At 42.8% G+C, this 20,158-nt stretch overlaps 1 protein-coding gene across 6 annotated transcripts in view; it reads right to left on the bottom strand.

The window, feature by feature from the left end:
• Positions 1-281: 281 nt before the first annotated feature.
• Positions 282-20,158, bottom strand: part of rusc2 (RUN and SH3 domain containing 2) — a 42,966-nt gene continuing 23,089 nt past the window's right edge. The window contains exons 2-13 of one of the 6 annotated variants that reach the window (XM_051422127.1): positions 18,231-19,983; positions 16,438-17,005; positions 10,801-11,484; positions 9,541-9,735; positions 9,045-9,218; positions 7,411-7,487; positions 6,461-6,635; positions 6,013-6,118; positions 5,417-5,463; positions 4,203-5,286; positions 3,607-3,777; positions 282-3,006 (exon numbers count right to left, since the gene is read on the bottom strand). In XM_051422127.1, coding sequence (XP_051278087.1) covers positions 2,799-3,006; positions 3,607-3,777; positions 4,203-5,286; positions 5,417-5,463; positions 6,013-6,118; positions 6,461-6,635; positions 7,411-7,487; positions 9,045-9,218; positions 9,541-9,735; positions 10,801-11,484; positions 16,438-17,005; positions 18,231-19,799 — 5,058 coding nt within the window. In that variant the 5' untranslated portion in view covers positions 19,800-19,983 and the 3' untranslated portion in view covers positions 282-2,798. The remainder of the gene's footprint in view (positions 3,007-3,606; positions 3,778-4,202; positions 5,287-5,416; positions 5,464-6,012; positions 6,119-6,460; positions 6,636-7,410; positions 7,488-9,044; positions 9,219-9,540; positions 9,736-10,800; positions 11,485-16,437; positions 17,006-18,230; positions 19,984-20,158) is intronic. The other 5 variants (XM_051422129.1, XM_051422130.1, XM_051422131.1 and 2 more) reach the window with 5 other exon arrangements.

The raw sequence follows: 20,158 nt of genomic DNA, 5'->3' as shown, positions 1-20,158 counted from the left end.
TAAATACAGGATGTACACTGCTTAGGATCCAATCAGTAAACTTCAATAGGAACTGACCGGAGGAATTGGAGGTGATTTTGAAATTGTATTTAGCCATATTTTGGCAAAACATTTTGAATTTCTCTGAAACCTTACTACAGATTTTCCAAATTACAAACCTCTATCAGTCACCTTCATTTCTACACCGGCGTGTAGTCGTGGAGTGTTTCATAATCAAAGAGTTCTGTGTTCAGTGGTACAGCGGTACAAAAGTGTGTTAAGGACAAAAGACACAGGAGCCATTTCAGTTTGTGATCACATGAGCACTTTGTTATTTAACATCCATAGTAGTTTGATAATGTCATACGTATACATCATATAGCCTGGACACAGAGAGAAGAGCAGTGTCACTGATGCTGAAGGTATATACAGGCAAGAGGAGGCAGCCAGGGAGAGAGAAAGCAGATTAAAAAAAGACGAGAGAAAGAAAGAGGGCTTCTTTCTTTCTCTCTGTTATGTCACTCTTACAAGTGTGGCCTTTTAAAGCACAACGTTTCAGCTAATCAGATGCCAAATCTAAAGTGAATCTGTCTTTGCCTCTCAGCCCTGAGCCTCCGTGTCTCTCTGGTTTTATCACTACTATGTGTTTATTTCTGTCTGTCCCATGTGAACAGGATGTCAATGAACAGCAAACTGCCTGGAGGACCCAAAATGACCCTCACTCATCATACTTTCCATTACCACGCCGACTGTCATCATGGTTGTTATCAATGAAACTAAAGCTTATACCTGCTTCCTGTATTAAACATAAAATACATTAATAAATCAGTAATGACATTCATACATGTAACTCTATGGCAGAAATTAATCTTTTAAGGATTTAAATATATTTACAGTTCAATGAAAATTAAGTACTAAACTGATTTTGCTGAAATTAAATGACTGTACAAACTGTACAATAATGCAACAAAACAGTAAAATGATATCTTATGAAAGTTTTTCAAAAACTACACAAGCATTCATTTATTTAATAAATGTACATTGATTTTACCATTTTATAATGTGTAATATTTGGGTTGGGCATCTGTAAATGCTTAACATCTAGGTATACTCTTCAGGTATACTGAATATAGCCACAATTTTTGTTCTTTGTCAACTTATGTTAAACCTAAGGCCACATTTTACACCTGGGCATGACAGGTAGCAGGTACATACTAACACCCGAATGCCCACAGAGCCACCATCACAAAATGTGTTGGGGTTTCCCTTTAAGCATCAAAAAAATATCAGCTCTATTTCTTCACAATACTTGTCTTTTGAAGAATCTCTGTAGATATAAATCTGGGGAAAATGTCCAGTTAGACACATCAGAGCATATACAAAATATAATGTCAAATATTAGGTCGCTAGCCTTGAAGTGTCTAACTGGGCAATTCTCCCTTTTTTCCTCAAGCGCTTTATAGGCATAGATAAGATAATTTATCCCTCTCTAAATGCCACACATATAACTAATTAGCAATCATTTTGTTAGCTAAGAGTTTTCCAGGCTGGATCCCCAACACATTCAAAAATGCCTCCACAGCCATGCTTTGCTCTCATTTGACATCCTTCCTTGTTTTCTTCAACCGTCCATTTAGATGCTTCCTTCAGCTAATTGGACTGGTCAATAAATAAATAGAACCCACCATATGTGTAAGTCATATATGCATTTACAGTATGTACCAATAGATCAAAATGCACATGTACAGTGCAGGCTGTAGCCACCGGCTCACTCTGAGAGATTAAGGGAGGACCGAGGTTCGGGATACGGCAGGAACACAGGTGAAATAGGACTGTAGGGAAAAAGACAACATTTTGGCAAGGTTACATGCACTTAAACAATGTCAACCATTGATTTATCCCCGCTGTGGTGGGTCTTATAAGGGAAAGGAGGGGGAAAGAAAGGCAATCTGCTTTTCAGTCCATCTATTCCTTTGTCTCCATATAAACAGGCTTTGATGAGAGGTGATAAAATAAGACAGACGGGGAATGGAAACATTCCTTTTTCATTCTTTTCACTTGGGTTGAACAGCCATCTAAACAGACTTCTGTGTGGTTTTCTACTCTAACAATATGCTGAATCACACCTCTGCAACGGGAGCAGACGTGGATCAAACAGTTAACAATTTTTGCTTTTACATCAACCACCTTAACTCAACCAAAAAAGCAAGGATTCACCGGTTTCTATGTGAAATTAAAAGATCAATCGGCACCAGGTAAGCAACAGGACATCTAACTGACTCCGGCGTTCGACTGAGGGCAATAACTGAGCACTGTGTTCGAAGTGTGGCACAGCCAGGTGAATGTGTAGACAGTACAGCAAAGTGCAGCTAGGCATGGTAAATATTATATTGTGAAGTTTCCCATCTGTGAGTAGCCCCTCTTTGTTTTGTTGAAAGTAGAGATGGATGATATATAGGCTGGACAGTCACACAGTTAAGCTAGCAGCACAGCTTCGCGCAAAGAGAAGCATGTGTTTGGAGTGTCTTTGGGTTTGTTTCTTGTCTGGTCTTTTGGTTTTTGGATGTATGCATGCATACTTGTCTGGATGTACCCTTGAAGTGGATGTGAGTTTGTGTTCGAGCCTGCATGCTTCCCTTGCATGTGCCTGTACATCTTTATAATCTCCGTATTTTCTACAATGTTTTTTTTAATCGGGAATCATCCCCAATGTACACTTAACAGGTTTTTGTTTTCAGTAGGTATGTGGCAGGGAAAGGACACCCTCTGTCTCCAAAGTGGTTTGCCTTCATCTTAATTCCTTCTAGGGCAGCTTCGGCTCAGCACTGCCCGAGTCCAGTGGCGTCCTGGCTCTCCTCCATGTTTTTGAGGGTAACATAGATGATGGGCACCAAGCCCTGCGTGGATCCCAAGCAGCAGAGCAGCCAGTCTGGATCAGCCTTGCTCAGGACCCGCAGGATATCACCCTTGTTAAAGCTCAGCTGGCCGGGCTCTGTGGCTATGTGGTGGCACAATGCTCGGACTTCGCTGAGGAATGACAGAGGACATGGAGAAAAGTGTGTGAATTGACAGAAAACTACTGGCAACTGTTTTGATTAATAATTAATTCTTCTGGTCATTTGTGAAGCAAAAATACGGAAGTATTACTTAGTTACAGCTTCTCAGTTCTAAGCATTTGCTGCTTTTCTTTGCCATCTGGATATGTTTGGATTTTGGACTGTTGGTTGGATTTTTTTTTTTTTTTTTTTTTACAATTTTCTGACATTTCTTAGACCAAATGATTCACCCATTAAAAAACTAGTGTGTAGGACTTTAGTGGCAAGTGCAACCATGTGGATGCAGTTCAGCCTTTGTATGTAGGAGAAACTACGGTGGCAGTGAACTCGCAAAAAACTGTGTTTCACCCTACACTGACGGAGTCAACTATTCTTATTCTCATGTGATTAAACACTAATGAAGTATATTTAATTAATATTATATTCCATTTCTTGACCCTACGCATGATTTGTGCTGTTTATTTTTTTATATTCTTATAGCTGTATTTTTAAAGTATCAAAATTGGATGAATTGATATAATTCTAGTAGATTTTTTGAAAGAACAGTACACAATGTATAGTATTTGTTTACCATGGAGACTGTTGTTTGGCCTCGGTTGGTTGGGTTGACCTTGGTGGAGGTGTGGTTTGGGTGTGAGTGGGTGCGGCTGGAGGCTCTGCCTTCTTCCCACTCCCTGCTCCAATAGTCTGTGCTACGAGGTCAAGAACAGACCTATCCAGAGCAAACCAACCTGATGGTGGCCTGAGAAAGAAAAACAGTGTGGAAAAAATTATTGTACTGATAGCTGAAGCAAAGTTTGGCAAACATGTATTTATTTATTTTTGACATTTTTTTAAATCTTAAAGGCTGATTTTATTCATGTTTCTTAGTGGCAACAAACCTCACAAAAGACCCAAACCACCAACATGATATCGTATCTCTTAATGGTTTCCAACTTCCCTGTCTGTGTACATAAGTTCCTACTGAAGGGTAAAATCAAATAAACTATGGTGTGTGTGAATCTTAATAGTTTTTGGACAACATTGGGGCTCTTTGACACAGAGGATAAAGATAAATCCGGCTTTGGATACAAGCTTGTTAGTAGATCAACATATTGTTGGTTTTGGTCTTTTGAAGGTATTTGTTGAAAAATATAAAATATCATCTGACTCATCCATTTAACTTACCTGGTTGTTTGAGCTTTTGGCCTCTGCTCAGCTCCCTCCACCCTCGAAGGAGAACCAACACTGGATCCAAAGAGCCTGCCCCAGCGCAGACTCTGTCCCTGAGAGGGGCTCTCCTCTTGGGCTGCAGGTTGGGCTCCAGGTTGGGCTCCAGTCCCTTTTACCTTCAGAGGTTTTATCTCTTTCTCCTGGTTGACAACGGACTCTGGCGGGCTGCCCATCCATGAAGGCCTTCCCCTGGATCCAGCTGACTCCCCGCTAGAGCTGCTACTGCTTTTCCTGCTTCCAAACCCCTCCCCTTCTTGGCTCGACTCAGCCCCCTCCACCACTCCCTCTCTGGTGGGTGGGAGCTGGCCATGTCGCCTCTCTGAAGACTTCTTCCTCTTCTCAGTCTTAATAAACTTTGACCCTGCTGCGGATTGGTCGATGTAAACCTGGGAGGACTGCATGAGCTGGTACCACCAGCCGGCCTGTTTCTCTTGCCGCTGACGCCCCTCGTTCGCCATATCCTTGTCTTTATCCTTCCTCCTGTCCTCCTGTCCATCCTCACCTTCTCCTTGGCTCTCTTGTCCTACGCCTTTTACTCTCTGCCCACCCATCCCCCTCTCCTTCCAGAGATTGGCAAACCCCACTTCCATCATTGTCTGTCTGCTAACAGGCCCGGCTGTAATGCTCTCAGGTGTTGCCCCCTCGTTCCTCAACCTTGAATTCACTCCCTCTCTTCTCGACCCGACCCCTTCCATCCTCGGCCATGTTCCCTCTCTTCTCAGCACCGCCCTCTCTTTCTTCCCCCCCTCTGCACCTGAGTCTCTGACCATTTCGCTTACAGTGGTGCTCCATCCCCTCATGAGCTGGAAGGTGGAGCGTGTTGATTGGTCAACACTCTGGCCTGCAGAGCACAGCTGCTCCTTGCGACGGAGGTGCTCCTGGCCCTTTTGAAGAAGGTGTGGTTCAAACAGCAGGTCCAGGTCAAAGGGGAGGAGCGACAGTGGTTGCAGCAGGAGGAGGAGCTCCTCAAAGAGCGGCTGACACGCCCCCTGCGACAGGGGAAGGAAACCCCATGGGTTGTAGTGTGCTGCTATGATATCTGAGAAAAGTAAAACAAAACAGGAAGAATATCAGCACTAGATTCAGAAGAAGCAAGACAGTATGCACATATGGAAATCAAATAACTATCTGGGTATTTGAAGATGGATGAATTACCAACCGAGTCTTACCTTCATGTGTGTAGAGGTGATTGAACCAGAATTCCAAACATTTTAGACTGAAATATAAAGAGAATCACATTTTAAAAACCATCACTCTCCTACAGGAGAACCTTCTTACATTCAACACCTGAGCCTATCGTTCATAAGGTGTAAAACTGTATTTGAGCAGGTAAAACAAAGTCTAACATGACTAAAGCAAAATGCCTTTTAAACACACGATATGAGTCAGCCAATAATTATTCAAATGGGTGTGAGCAGCTCTGAAAAATCACTGGTATTGGTATTAAAATCTGACATAACAGATTTTTTTGGCCACTTGGGGGCAGCGGAAACAAGATGTGAACACAACATTGACAGCTAAACAATAAGCTGAAACTTGCACTAAAGCTGCAGGTTCAGGTGATACAGTAATTCTCCTTAGGTCCATCATTATGAGTGACCACTTTCACATTGTCATTTGATATACTGTTATTATAAAATGATTATTGTTTTTGTTGTTGTGTTATTATATCGATTATTTAAACCCTAGACCCCTAGGATGAGAAACATTAGTGTAAAGAATATTTGGATGACAATGACAGTAAAAACTGGGATAAAGGACTCACTTGAGCAGGCCAAAGATAAAGGCGTTGAGTCTCATGCTGTGGCTTGTGAGCTCGGAGTACTGGCTGACCTTTGAGAATAGGCTGTGGAGAACACGTGTGGACGGTCCTGATGGAGACAAACATATAAATATGTTACATATTGTATACCCTTATTGTTCTCTAACCTTATATCATTCTCATTATATAATTGTGATATAATCACTCTGCAAAAACTTATTTCGCAAAGTCCAATTTCTCCAATATGATACATCTATGTCTCAATATGAAAATATGTCATGCATTGTATGTATATGAATGATGATGTATTGAATCAGGTTTGTAGACTGAATATGGTCTTTAGATAAAAAGTATGGACAACATTTGGTCAAAACTAAATCAGTCACAAATGTGCTTTAGACATACAACATTTATACCAGTTTGTCACTAAAATAGGACAATATTTTCTCACCCAGCTGTGTGGAGGCCTCCACCAGGCTCCAGGGCTGACAACGGCGCTGTCCGATAATCAGGTCCAGCACGTAGGCCTTCAGACCGTCCTGCAGCACCTCATGCAGGGCCGGGCACAGGTACTTCAGGATGAGGTGACCCACGTTGGGACTCACCCAGCTGTTCCCCAGCTTAGCCTGGCAGGGTTGCGGAGAAACATTTGGGAATAAAGGAAATGAAAGTGAAACAAATCAGGGAATTGGGAGGCAAGATGTGGGGTCAAAGATATGATGCAAACCTTCTGGTCTATGTTTGCCAAAACTGCCTTTGTCTGTGCAGATAAGTTCACTCTTAAACTTAAACTTGTGAGCATATAGTCATAAAAAAGAAACAGAAAGTAAATATATCATCTGTTTGCTTGAGCCTTTAATCAATGAATGCCCTTTGACTCTGCGGACATTCTGCAGCCTAGCTGTTATCAGCTCTGTGTAAATAAACACATTCTCTGCCAGATTTCCTGACTGATGCGACTGAAGAAAGTGAAAATCACAAGGGCCCAATTAAATTTCTAAAAATGTTTGTTGTGTTAGTCCCATGGCTTATGCGCTTTATAATGAAAAAAAAATGGGGAAGACAAGTGTCTCAAACAAACTTTCACGCATATGAGCCCCTAACATGATGTGATTGACATTATGCTTGCACTTAAACTACACATCTCGGAAAGGCAAACATCCTTTTAAGAATGAACATTTTATACACTAACTTAGTAACTGCAGTTGCATAAATTGAACCCAGACAAATGGTGAATGCGAGAAAACAAATGGCGCCAGGTTATCGTGAAACTAATGTCATTTATCAACAGGAAGGTTTGATGTTCTCTTGTACTCTAACTACACTGCAGTGGTAATCAGCAAGAATAATCTGCCCTCTTTTTAACTACAGTCATCAATACGATTCACCAAAAACTCATACCTTTACATCTGGATCTCGACTGGTGCCGAAGTGCGCCACAATCAGATCCACTGCTGTGTTCACGGCTTTCACCAAAACTGACAGAGTTAGGGGAGAAAAGAATAAAGGAAGAATTAGTCAATCATCCCTTTTGGCTCCCTGTAACTACCGGTTTTCCTGTTTTACCCTCTTCTGCAGGGACGTGAGAGGCATTAGATCCAAATTTAGCACACACCTTTATGTGTCTTTGTGCCTGCTATCTGCATGGATTCAGTGTTTTATTTACTAGGACAGCAACTACTTGTGCAATGAACAGCTGGGACTGCTTTCTAGGAATTTGTCCCATCAGCCTTTCTCAGAAAACAGCCAAACTGTGCTTCTTGGCTATGAATTTGTTAGATAAATAAAAAACATCTCTGGGATACAATGTATTTGAAACAAAGGTGGAAAAGGCCCAGTAAATCTGTCCCTCTGAGTCCTGCTCAAGTACCCTTCAGCGGTGTAGATGGTAAACCACACAGGATGGTAAACCAGTTGATCCAGTTGAAGAATGGTCTCCCTGCCCATTATACGACACCCTGCTGCTTCAAGAGGCCTTGAATTACTCTCCTCACTGTCAAGTAGCGTTTATACAGTGAGGGGCACTTGATTTAACCACCTTTCAACAACATCAGTTCTCCCTGACAATAACACCGCATCCTCAGTCATTGTGATCCCCTAAATTGTAATTGGAGATTGTTATTTGATTCTCTCTGTGGTTCAGTAGTATTATTTTGTGCCTCACAGTACAAAATAGTGTTTCCCTGAATTAAGATGGAGACAAGAACAGGACGTCTACGCTCAGGCAGTCATTGTGATCTTGTTTATAATTTACTGTTGGTGTATGATGCTTGAATTGAAAGGTATGAGACAATTAGAGGTGTAAAGAGAGACAGAAAACACCAAAAAGGCTACAAAATCTCCTGAATTAGGGATGTAAAGATACACTCGACTCATGATTTGATACAATTCACAATATTGGGTTCACAAGTTTGTTAACAAAATGAGATTGAAGACAAATTTTGACTAAATTAGAGTCCTTTAGTTCTCCACAAAAAGTCCACAAAATATATTTTCTCTTGTATTTTCTTTATCAAATGATATAATTCTTTTTATTTCTGAGGTAGGGTACAAACTGTGCATATTTCCTTTTCTTTGTAAAACTGAAGCCTTGCCGCCTATACAGTAATTGATATTACGATTCATTTTTAATCTCACCGATTTCAATCTTCACATACTAATATATTCTTAGGTCATGTGATGAAAATGTATCTATCTCCATGGCAATTGAGCAACTCCATGTGCTGATGAAGGACATGAGTTGTGGCTGAAAGCCTGAGAAACACCAAGGTGATGTGATTAGATTTGTTCTTATTAAATCTTTATTTATCTTGGTCTGTTGGTATGAAAATGGGACGCTTGAACTTGTTTTCTGCACTTGGATCAGTACTGGATCAGTATTCACAAACAGCTATCAACAAATGCAATGAGCAGCACACAGTGAGACATTCAGTCGTTTAGCATTCAGCAATTAAATATTTAGAGACTTCCCAGTGATTCCCACTGTCACTGTCCGTCATGCACACACACACACAAACACATACACAGAGCCTCACCTCTCTTCTGCGTCAGGTCCACAGAGATGTGGGACTGTGATGAAGAGCAGGAGGAGGAGGAAGTTGAAGCATCGGGGGAGAGGCAGAACTCCTCCGGAGGCTTCTCGGTCAGGGAGAAGTAGTCCGGCAGGTAGTCGCTGTAGCTCTGCTGCAGCTTGACTGATTGACCCACTGCTGAGACACACACACACACACACACACACACACACAAACTTGGATGATCAGACACACATATAAACACACACCACTACTTTTAAAAGCATGAGAAGCCTTGAGGTATGTTTATGCAACTGTATGTGAGACCTTTGTGAATCTCTAACATATTTGTTCTCGAAGGAAACCCGTGGCAGTCTTTTATCAGTGACTTTACCCTCAGATTATAAATTATTTGGACCTTGAACTTCTTAAAAAAATATTAATATTATATTAAGTCTATTTTTCAAATCTCTTTATAATCCTGCATTTGTTCCAACACTGCCGGTAAAATTATGTGCACCATTGAGCCGTCCCAGCGTGTGGCCAGATAGGGCTGAAGGGAAATCGAACACGTTCCGTCTGGCAGGTCGCTGTCCCCCGCCCCTTCCAGGGTCCAGGCGGGCAGTGTGGCCCCCTGAGACCCTCTCCATTCCCAGAGGGTTTCGACGACGATACTCCCTCCACTTGAGAGCCTGGGGAGAGAGGTGGTGTGCTGCTGGGGAGGGGAGGTGTTGATCAAGGGGTTGATGGTCGAATTAATGGATGGATTATTGAGGAGACGGATAAAATAAATATATAGAAGAGAAGCAGAGAAAGAGGAGTAAGTGGAAAAGGTGAAGGGAGGCCGGTAGAAGATTTAAGTCCATGCATGAAGGGAGAGAAAAAAGAGAAAAAAACAGTAAGAAGGTAGAAGAGCTTAGCTTCTTTTAAAGAGTACATCAACACTGAATTACACAGAACTTAATCACTATTACGTAAGTGAACCCCCCGGCAGCCATCTGTTGTCTTATCAAAGCAGAGATCCACTAAAATTGTTAAGATTCTGTGTTTCATTTTTTGTGGAAAGCAGGTGTGGATGAATTGAAGTAAATCAATTCAGAATCAATGCTGCACTGTTCTCTGTGGGCTGAAACTTTATATCATGTGCACAACAACAGGTGATGTAAATGTTTTTAATGTAAACCTGATTCTACGGACTGATAGTTAGAAGAAAGCAAATGCAAAGTGAAGTTATAAAGGAGAACAAAGAAGGAAAGATAACCATAGTCAAATCAAATGTAGAACCTTGTCAGGTCATATTTTATATTGTGGTATAGGATTGACAACCACAATGCATATTGCCTTTTACAAAACTGAAAATGTGTTTTGCATTTTAACTGCATCTTTAGGAACAACAAAAATTTCAAAAAGGTTGCATGGGCTCTGAAATTTTTAAAAGCTTGACTTTGACACTGACGTGTTTTTTGCTCAGTAATCCCCACCATTATGTGTTTACAAAGCAAAACTTCAGGCAAACCTCAAAAAAGTTTATAACCCTGACGAAGACCTACAAGTATGTAGAAACTTGTTGTACTTTTGAATTATCTTATGATCAAGCCATGTAACTAATACAGGCTTATCTTAACTTCTATATTACTGCTGATCCTTTATTCAAGTGCCTGACGTTTGCTTTTGTATACATTTTAAGATTACAACCTTTATTTCCTTCAGGAGCAGCAGCATTTTCTTTGTGAGAACAACATGAACACAAAGGACACAAGATAATTCTTCTGGAACCTACCATTATGTGTCCTGGCTCCGGGTCCTTTGCTTCCTTCCATGTAATTTCCAGAGTCCAGACAGCCCAGCGGGCTCAGTGTGTCACTGTGGAGTGTTGGTAAACTGGCCAGACCTCCACGATGGAAACAGTGTCCCTGCACCGCTGGCAACATTGGTGGCACCGTCCCTCTCTTTGCCCCCAGGGATGGAGGTGGAGGGGTAGATGGTAATGGCACCGAACCCCCTCCCTGCTTTCCTGTCGGTGGGGTGTGCAGGGGGCCACGGCCTGCTGAAAGCGGGCAGGAGAGGCTGTGTGGTGGCTGCGGGCTTGGGGTGCACGTGGAGCAGGTCCCAGAGCTGGTCGCCCCCTGGAGCCGAACCGGGGAGTAGCTCCCAAGAGGCGAAGGTCGAACTGAGCCAGGAGGCGGGGCTGCTGCTGTCCCCTGGTACCTGGGGGCATTTTCAGTTGCATCTTCACTGTCCTCCCCTACCGGACCTCCAGAGTCAGAGCCAGAGCCCGAGCTGGAGCGGGCCTGCATCCCAGAGTGGTAGCCTGTGAGCAGGGGCAGCAGAGGCTTGGGCTGCGGGGGTTTGGAGGCGAACTGGTGGTGGAATGTGAAAGGCTGGATGGGGAGGGTGGTGGGCCGCTGGTCCTTCCTGTAGCGGACCACCGCCGGGCGGCTGTCTGAGGAACTCGAGAGACCACCTGGATGAGCATAAGAAAAACGGCAGGGATGGAGAAAAGATGGAGGAGTCAAATGGAGAGTAAAAGGGAAAAAACTAAGAAATATGTAGAACAGAGGCAATCAAGGCAACTTCATTATGATACTATATTAGAAACACCCATATATAACATAATACAATTCAACAGCACCACAAACTACAGCCTTGAAAATGATCCTTAAGTCGATTCAATAGCTCTCTTTACCAAAACTGAACATTATAACCTTCATGAATAGAGGATTTATTGCAGGGCTGTTAGAACTGTGTACCTAATAAACTTGTAATGTTTGCCACAGGAGATGATTGTAAACAGTGTAAGATTTAAGTTCAGGCTTTAATTTAGGCATACAACGAATAAATAATTCACTTTTTGATTAATCAAGTAATTATTTAGTGACTATGACATCAGTAAATAATCAAATTTAAAAAGGCCCATCACAATTTTCAAAAATCCAAGTTGACAGCTTTAAATTGCTTACTTCCAACCAACAGTGAAATGCTGACATTTCTGAAGCAGGAACCAGTTAATAAACAACTGAATAATTATGATTAGTTCCGTTGATCGACTAATTGATTAAGCTACTAATCCTTACAGCACTAATCTGTATAAGTGTTCGAACTATTAGAAGTGAAACCAAACATACAAACAGAAAACTGCCCAGTCATGAGTCACAAAACTCGACAACAGCCCTTATCACAGACAACCATGCCACTGTTGGACATTGCTCTGACAGGCCCACGTGTGCGCTCGTGCACACACACACACACACACACACACACGTACAAAAACATATTCAGAGAGACTCACAAAGACACACACATAGACTAAACCTGAAGGCACTGCGTCAGGAGAGGCACCACGAGAAGCCTTTTTCTGTACTTCTTCTCTGCCACTGAATCAGTATCTGTGTGTTTTTCTGTGAGTGTGTTACTAGATCCAGTGCAGTGTATGACAGAGAGAGGAGTGTGTGACGTCAACGGTGTTGCGCAAGCTGTTTGTCACTTTAAGCTTCATGCAGTGACGTCTCTCAACCACAGAGGGCAGCATTGAGCTGCTGGAGAAAGATGAAGAAGGAGGGAGGAGGGAGGACTGCTACACACCCAGCAGCAGGCCTGAGCTCCCACTGGGGATGGAGGATCGAAACACTCCCTCTTATATCTGCTCCGTCATCCCTCTAACTGCCATTTTTTTTCCTTTTGCTCTTCCTCTCCATCTCTTTATCTCTCCTCACCCACCTCTCCTCTTTCCCTTTTCCATCTGCTTATCTCCTGCTTCCTATCTTTCTCTTTAGCTCCTCTACATCTTTCAGAGATGAATCCATTAGATGGCCGAGGCTTTTCCTTTGCAGCTCAGCGCTTCATGTTAGCATCATTAGCGAGCGAGCTGCTTCCCAAAGGCTTTTAAAGAGGCCTGTAGGCTGCGGTGAAACAACGCAGCTGACTCAAGTGAAGTCTGATCTGATGAATAATATATGTACCGAGATGCTGCACAGCTTCTCATTATAATCTTAAATCATCACTGTCTACATGGATACATTGTTAGAGGATGTTTTTGAGGCGTGTGAAAGACACACCTCGTTCTGTGGAATGACCTATTTCCTCAAATCACTTTATCAATTGCCCCCCTGCCTTCCATCTTACCGTTGTTTCCTCGGTCTCACTGCCACAGCCAACTAACAAGCCACAATTGAACAGCTTAAAGCAGGAGGGGAAGTGCTCTTTTGTTCTAGCACCTGAACTGGTGGACTGTGGAAAGATAAACCTGTACAGTCAGCACATAGGAAACTGTAATACATCTGTTATATGTATATTGTATATTTTATGATATTACATTGTTGTTTTTTCCTTGTTTGAAAATCTTGAATCTTGAATTAGACCATCAACTAACACTAATTTTCATTATCAATTAATCTGCAGATTATTTACTTGATTAATGAATTTATTGTTTGGTCTAAAAAATGCCACAAATTCTCAGATGTCTTCAAATTTCTTGTTTTCTCCAAACAAGACATTTGATATTCACAAAAAAAGCAAATATTTACACATGAAAAGCTAGAGCCAGTTATTCTTCAACATTTCGTGCTTATAAAATAACAATTATTGTACCAACACATTTTCAGTAATTCTTTCTTTTTAATCTGTAGACTAACTGATTACTTAGCTACCATTTCTGCTCTAATAATAATAGCAGTTTGATAATATCCCTGGTCTGATTGTTTGACTGTAGGTGTACAGAGCTATGAGGTTGGTGAGTACTGACATCGGGTCTGCATTAATGTTGATAATTTGTGGCAATCAAATAGTTTTTGATTTCAGTATGAGATCAGATGTTTGCATATTTGCACATTTGAATTAGAATTTTCCATTTTTGATAATAATGTATGTAGGTATTTGAGTATTGGATTTCAAATGTATTTATTTATTTGGCTTGGAAGATTATTATCTGCAGGATGGAAAAGGTACATTTACACAGTTTATTCACAAGATTTGGGCGGAGGCCACCTTGGAATGTGTACCTACATTCCTCCGTACTGATGTATATATAGACCATATTGCCTACACCATGCTCATTCAATGCTTGAGTTACTAAACTCACATTCATAATATTAACTTGGACGAGAACAAAACAATTATTCCAATATATAGCAAACAAATCCAGTTTAAATGAAGCAGAAAATTGTTTGTTTATACTTGTGGAGGCTGGTAATGGTAACCAGAGGGCAGGATGGTTAATTTTGTATAAAGCTGGTGTGACGCATTTTGAAGGAGAAATCAGTTTAAAAGTTTAAAATTACAGTGTACTACCACATGCAAAGACCCTCTTTAAGACCTCTTTCTGGGGTCTGGATCTGTCCAGAAACAAATTAACACTAATATGTGTTCCCTTTTTAGGTGTAAACAAAATGGTGGGCTGACACGAACTGACAAAGCGGATTTAAATTTTTTAGTTTTTTTGTCTAAATAATTAGCTGAAGAAACCAAGCAGGAGTACATTGTTAATTAAACACCATCATAGTAACGTCATAATGCTCCAGTCCATATAAAACTGTGAAGGAGGACAGCTGGAGATTCCTGGGACAGTCCTCTGCTGGTACACACACTCTGAACTGTCTCTGGTCTTATTCCAGTGGAATTCCAAGCACTCGCTGTGTGTGTGTGTGTGTATGTGTGTGTGTGTGTGTGTGTGTGTGTGTGTGTGTGTGTGTGTGTGTGTGTGTGTGTGTGTGTGTATATGTGTGTATATGTGTGTATATGTGTGTGTTTATCTAACCAGACACGCACAGCAGGCAGCTGCAACTCAGTTTCCTAAGGTGATGGTGGTGTCTGTGAATGCAAAAAGTCTTTTCAGATGAATGATTCTGCACTTAAGAGTGATAAACTATTTAATGGTTTAATTAAATAAATTATATGATGGACACATAGACAGCCTTCATCAGGTTCTGAAGCCTTGATGAAGGGTCTGTGACATATTTTCCCATTGATTCTGATCTTGATCTTTATTTTGGCCACTGAGTTTCCTAAAATACATGCTCAGGTGTGAGAGTAATATATGGCATCTCATAACTCTTCTTTTAATGATTTAACTATACAGAGAAATTGTTCTATTTATTCCAAATACACTGAAAATCTAATACGCATCACTTCTTATGGAGCATTTTTTTTCAGGAGGCTCCCACAGTGTTCCACAGCTAGTTTGATTTTACGATTATTACAATAAATGTATCCCTTTAGGAAATTTAGTCTCTTTTTTGTCTCCCTCTGCAGAGAGGTCAGAAGTCAGGCTCAGCTACAGAATAGCACAACAGGATGAGGAGGCAAGATATCTTCCTTTGTTAAGTGCTATTCTGCTGCCACACGCTGACTCCGCTGAATATTTCAAAGGCACTGTATGTAGTATTTTAACCACAGTCAATAACGTCCTTAATACATTTGCATGAATAAAAGTACTTAATGCAAACAATCTTTGATAACACTGGCAGCAGCTGCCATCCCTTTGCTGCATTTGACATTGTTAGCTGCTGAGTTTCACATTTTCTTCATTTTGGGAAACAAGAAAAAGATAGAGGTATGCGTGTCATGCGAGATTTTAGCAACTCACTAGTTTGCAAACCAACAACGTGAGTCTGTAGAAGTTCATCACTTCTCGTCATCATTTGAATAAACCAGAAACATGATGAAAGTCACAGCACCTTTCAATAAAAGGAGAGCAAGTAAATGTTCTGTGGAGAAAGAGAGGTGACACCATTTTTTCCCATCAGCATGAAGAAGCTTCTGTAACTTTCTCTGACCTTGCCTCATTTCTGGGACGAGTCAGGCCTACAGGCTCTCTGGATCAGAATGACACACGCACAAACACAGATATGCAAACACACAGCCACACGCACAAACACAGCAGAGCCGCACACAGCTCAGTATATTAATGTAGAGCTCAGTGGGGGGTTTCTCTGCACCTTTATCTCCTCTCTCACCTGATTGTTATTCAGAACACGTTTGGCCCACTTCAACCCTCCATTCGCCTCTAAAGCTGAGGATACACACTCTGCGTCACTCTGTTCAGAGCACATCTATACATGCTTGCCCAAAAATGCAGGTCTAAACATACAGAATCAAAACCATACACATATCATACACACATAAGACGCATACAGCATAGAGATTGTCCCAAATGTGAACAAACACACCTTTTTAGAGCTTTTTAGCATCTATTAGCTTGTTGTTTTGTTTTTACAGCCAGCAGCTAAAGAGCCACATATTTTTACTCGGGAGCTGGTGGATACCAAACCAGGGCTAAAAGAAGAGTGAATACTGGTTAATGTTTCACTCCAGATTAATGCTAATGTGGCTGTGATTTTGCTGGATATGTAAATAGGCAATAGTTGACAGTAATGTTTTTTTATGTGCACAAAATAAATTAATATAGTAAGAGGTGACATACCTTCAACCTTGGCCCTGGCCTCCCTCGCCCCCTCCAGGTGTCGCTCAATGCTGCCCTGACTATAACATCTGGTAAAGGGTACAGGTGACAGGCTTTGACTGTCAATCTCCACACGCTGCTCTGGGATTGGAGAGAAATCCACCGAGGAGTGAGAGTGGGAGGAGTAAGTGGAGGAGAATGGGTCCGGGGCTGCTTTCGCTGATGGCGACCCCCCTGTGCCTCCATTTCGCCGCTTGCTTCTCGCAATCTCTGCAAAGGAGGTGACCCGTGGAGGAGGAGCCTGGGCCGGGGTGGCGCCCTCGCTGAGCCGGACGGGGCAGCTCAACATACGCTCCAGAGATCCAAGCCGAGGAGATGGAGACTTGTCCAAGTTGCGGTCGTAGCTGCGAGAGCGGGGGCGGCTTCCTGAGGGGCCTCCACCTCCGATGACACCCCGGCCAGCCACGGGAGGGGAGATGTTGACATACACCTGGCCTTCAATCACAGGAGCAGCTTCAGTCCCACTGGTTGCATGCTGATTCTTCTTCTTCTTCTCCTCCTCTTCTTCCTCTTCATCTTTATCATCTCGCTGGATGAAGATAAGTAAGGAAAGAAAGAAGAGAAAGGTTTGGTGGTCAAATGACTTAAAAAAATCTTTAGGACAGCAAACCAAATACCTTAACTGCCTTCAAGCCAGATTTCCTCTGGCACAGTGACATGTTTACTGACTGACAGTAATAGCCTTCAGCTCTGACTGCTAAAATAATCATCGGACATGATATCAGATAACCCTAGACAGTGCCTGTGATCTAAACTGAGCCAGTGCCTGACTAATACCAGTGTCACGCCTATCTGAAGTCCAGGGTTACTGCCATTGTCACAGGGCCTTCAGTTAAATGTACTATGTAGTTGCTATTTATTGTTCCCTTACTTTTGGACTCTGATGTAATTTTCCCATATCACTTGTATCTATGCTTGCTATTTTGATTTATACTCTGACTGTATTTCTAAATACTCACTAAACTAAGTCCTTGTTGGTGTAAATCTAAATTCACTGCCTAAACTTGATTAATTATGCATACCACCCGCGGCAAGCTGTGTTTTCCAAGACACTGAAGAACTGGAGAAAAAAATCAAAGATTCAGAGAAAATGTTAAATGTTTCCATTTCTTTTTGTCATTTGTTTGGATTATGTAATGATCTGGATTCTTTAAATCTGTAATCATCCATTCTACCTTATAACAAATGCAGTTAGCTATCACTGTTTTACACGCAGAATAACTGCATCTAAAGAAGCATACTGTAAGCTCCACCACTGAGAGTCCCTGATCACTAACATTATAAGCTAACTACAAGGAAACCACAAAAGGAAAGAAGTGTAATCCCAAGAACCAAGTACAGGTACGGCTGGTAAATAAGGCAGGTAGTACAGATTAATTTAAACTCTAAGACTAGTGAAGACAATTTATTTTATTTATTTATCCCTACTATGTCATTAGGCATTCCAACAATATGAAAAGTGATGGGGTTTTTGTTTTGAAAGTGTGATGAGTTTGTTGTGATATATCTGTGGAACAATTTGAGTATTTTCTTATGTATGATACCTGAGTTTTGGTACCAATAGCCAACTGGTACTTATTTAACCTTTGTATAAACACAGGCAGCCAAACAAAAAATATATGATCAACCTGGCTGCATGTCTAACTTGGTTTAAACAAATATGTATGGTGAACCTGTCCATACAGCCATTTCATTAACCTCTGTGAAATTCAAGTATCCTGCTTATTTTAATAGAGTTAGGCTTCTCTACTAACCCTAGATGACTCTCCATCTTCGTCTTCTTCTTCCACGCCCTCCTCATCAGCTCGCTGCCTGAACAGGAAGTACTCGCTGGGCTGGGTCGGGGTGGGGCTGCCTTTGCTGTGCTCATCGGAGCAGCTGTTGACTGAGGAGCCTGCGGGACTTGGGGACGACTGGGACGAAAGGTCACAGGTGACCAGCTTGTAGTAGTTCTGGGTGGCGACAACCAGGCGCGCCTGACTCTGCAGACAAGACACAAGGTCTCCAGACGACCCAGAATGTGGAGGGTGGTAAGAGTTGCAGTTGGCGTCAAGGTCAAGAGCCCCCTGGTGCTCCACCGCACAGGAGCAGGTGGAGGAGGTGGACAGGAGTGGTTCACGGATGAGAGGGAATGTGCTGCCAAGGCAGGAGTGCTGTTGCTGTGATAAAGGAGGTTCAGTTGGGGAGGTGTGAAGGTCCAAATAGAAAGCCCCTCTGGTTGAGTCTCGCTGGTTTCCTGGTGGATCAGAAACAGATGAGGTGCAGGAGTGGTCAGTGGAGCTGTTAAGGTTGGTGTGCCCAGAGACTGGTGGTTTCTCCGGCACACCGTTGTTCATCTTGTTGTAAATGGCGCTGAAGTTTACGAGCACGCCATCTGAGCTGTTGCAAGAGGAGTCGCTGCCGTAGCCCTGCTGGCACTCTGAGAAAGGCTCTGAGAAGGCTTCAGGGAAGTGCTGCGGGTAGTTCTGGGAGAGTGTACAGCAGGAGCAGTGCTGTGTGGGGGAGCTAGAGGAGTATGAACCTGTCTTGCTGCTTCGCCCACACCTCATAGGATGATCTTCATCTTCTTCATCGTCATCGCCCCAGTCATGCTCTCCACAATCCATGGATATGTTGGAACAGCTGCTGCCGTGACGCCGCTGGCTGGCCAGTCCTAGAATGTCCAGGTTCTCCAGGTGGTTGGACAGATCCGAGGCTATGCCCCTCAGGGACTCCCGACCGCTTCCACCCACTGAGCTGTGCAAAAGAAACGGCTCAGAAGCAAAGCCAAGGTCATGTAAGTGGAAAGAAGCCATCCCGTCATCTAGGGCAGAGTTAGTGTCACTGTGGAGATGAAAAGAGGAGTCTTCAAGGTAACCGCTGAGATTGTCACCATCCTCCTCCTCTTCATCCTCGTCATCTTCGGTATTCAGAAGGAAGGGATTATGACGCAACGGATTCCTGTTCCTAGGTTTGGCTCTGGGTAATGTGTGAGCTGTTATCAGCTGGTCCTCTGAATTGCTTGAGGTAAACGATGAATCATCGCTTGCTGTGCTGCCTCCTCTCCCGCTACCCTTCCTCTCTTTTCCTCCGTTGTGGGAGGACCAGGTGCTGCCAGAGGTCTGGATCAGGCTGCTGTAGACCAGAGCCTCTCTCTGAAGGACGTCCCTCTCCGGTAGGGAAGTGGTGCGACTCAAACCTAGGTTCTCCGGTAGGCTAAATGGGTTGCTTCTTTTAAGTGAGGCTCCGCAGCCACCCTGCCGCCCACCTGACACCTGGCAGTGTACCAGTGGGATATGATGCACAATCAGGGTCTCGCCTGACAGCTTAGGAGGGCTGTCCATGGTCCAGGAAGAGGGAGGTTGGGACTGGAGCAGAGGAAGGCCCTGTGTGGGTGAAGGGGAAGGTAGATGTGTGTTGTGTTGAGGGTTGTGTTCACACTCTGCTTGCTGGGTCTAGCTCTGCAGGGCTGCCAGGGATTTGGAAGGAGAGGTCGGGGAAGTCAACACCGTGGTCAGAGTGGTACATCTGGAAAATACGAACAGAGAGAGAGGGAGAGAGAGAGAGAGGAAAGACGTTATAGGACCAGACAAATACAAGCACTTTAGCACACACACACACACACACACACACACACACATTCCACATGCAGGGTACATGATCGTAAAAATCACACACATACAACGTATTTAAGGCCCAAAAA

This window comes from Dicentrarchus labrax, unplaced genomic scaffold (genome assembly GCF_905237075.1).
Source record: "Dicentrarchus labrax unplaced genomic scaffold, dlabrax2021, whole genome shotgun sequence".
NCBI lineage: Eukaryota > Metazoa > Chordata > Actinopteri > Moronidae > Dicentrarchus > Dicentrarchus labrax.
This window is presented reverse-complemented; position numbering and strand designations above follow the sequence as displayed.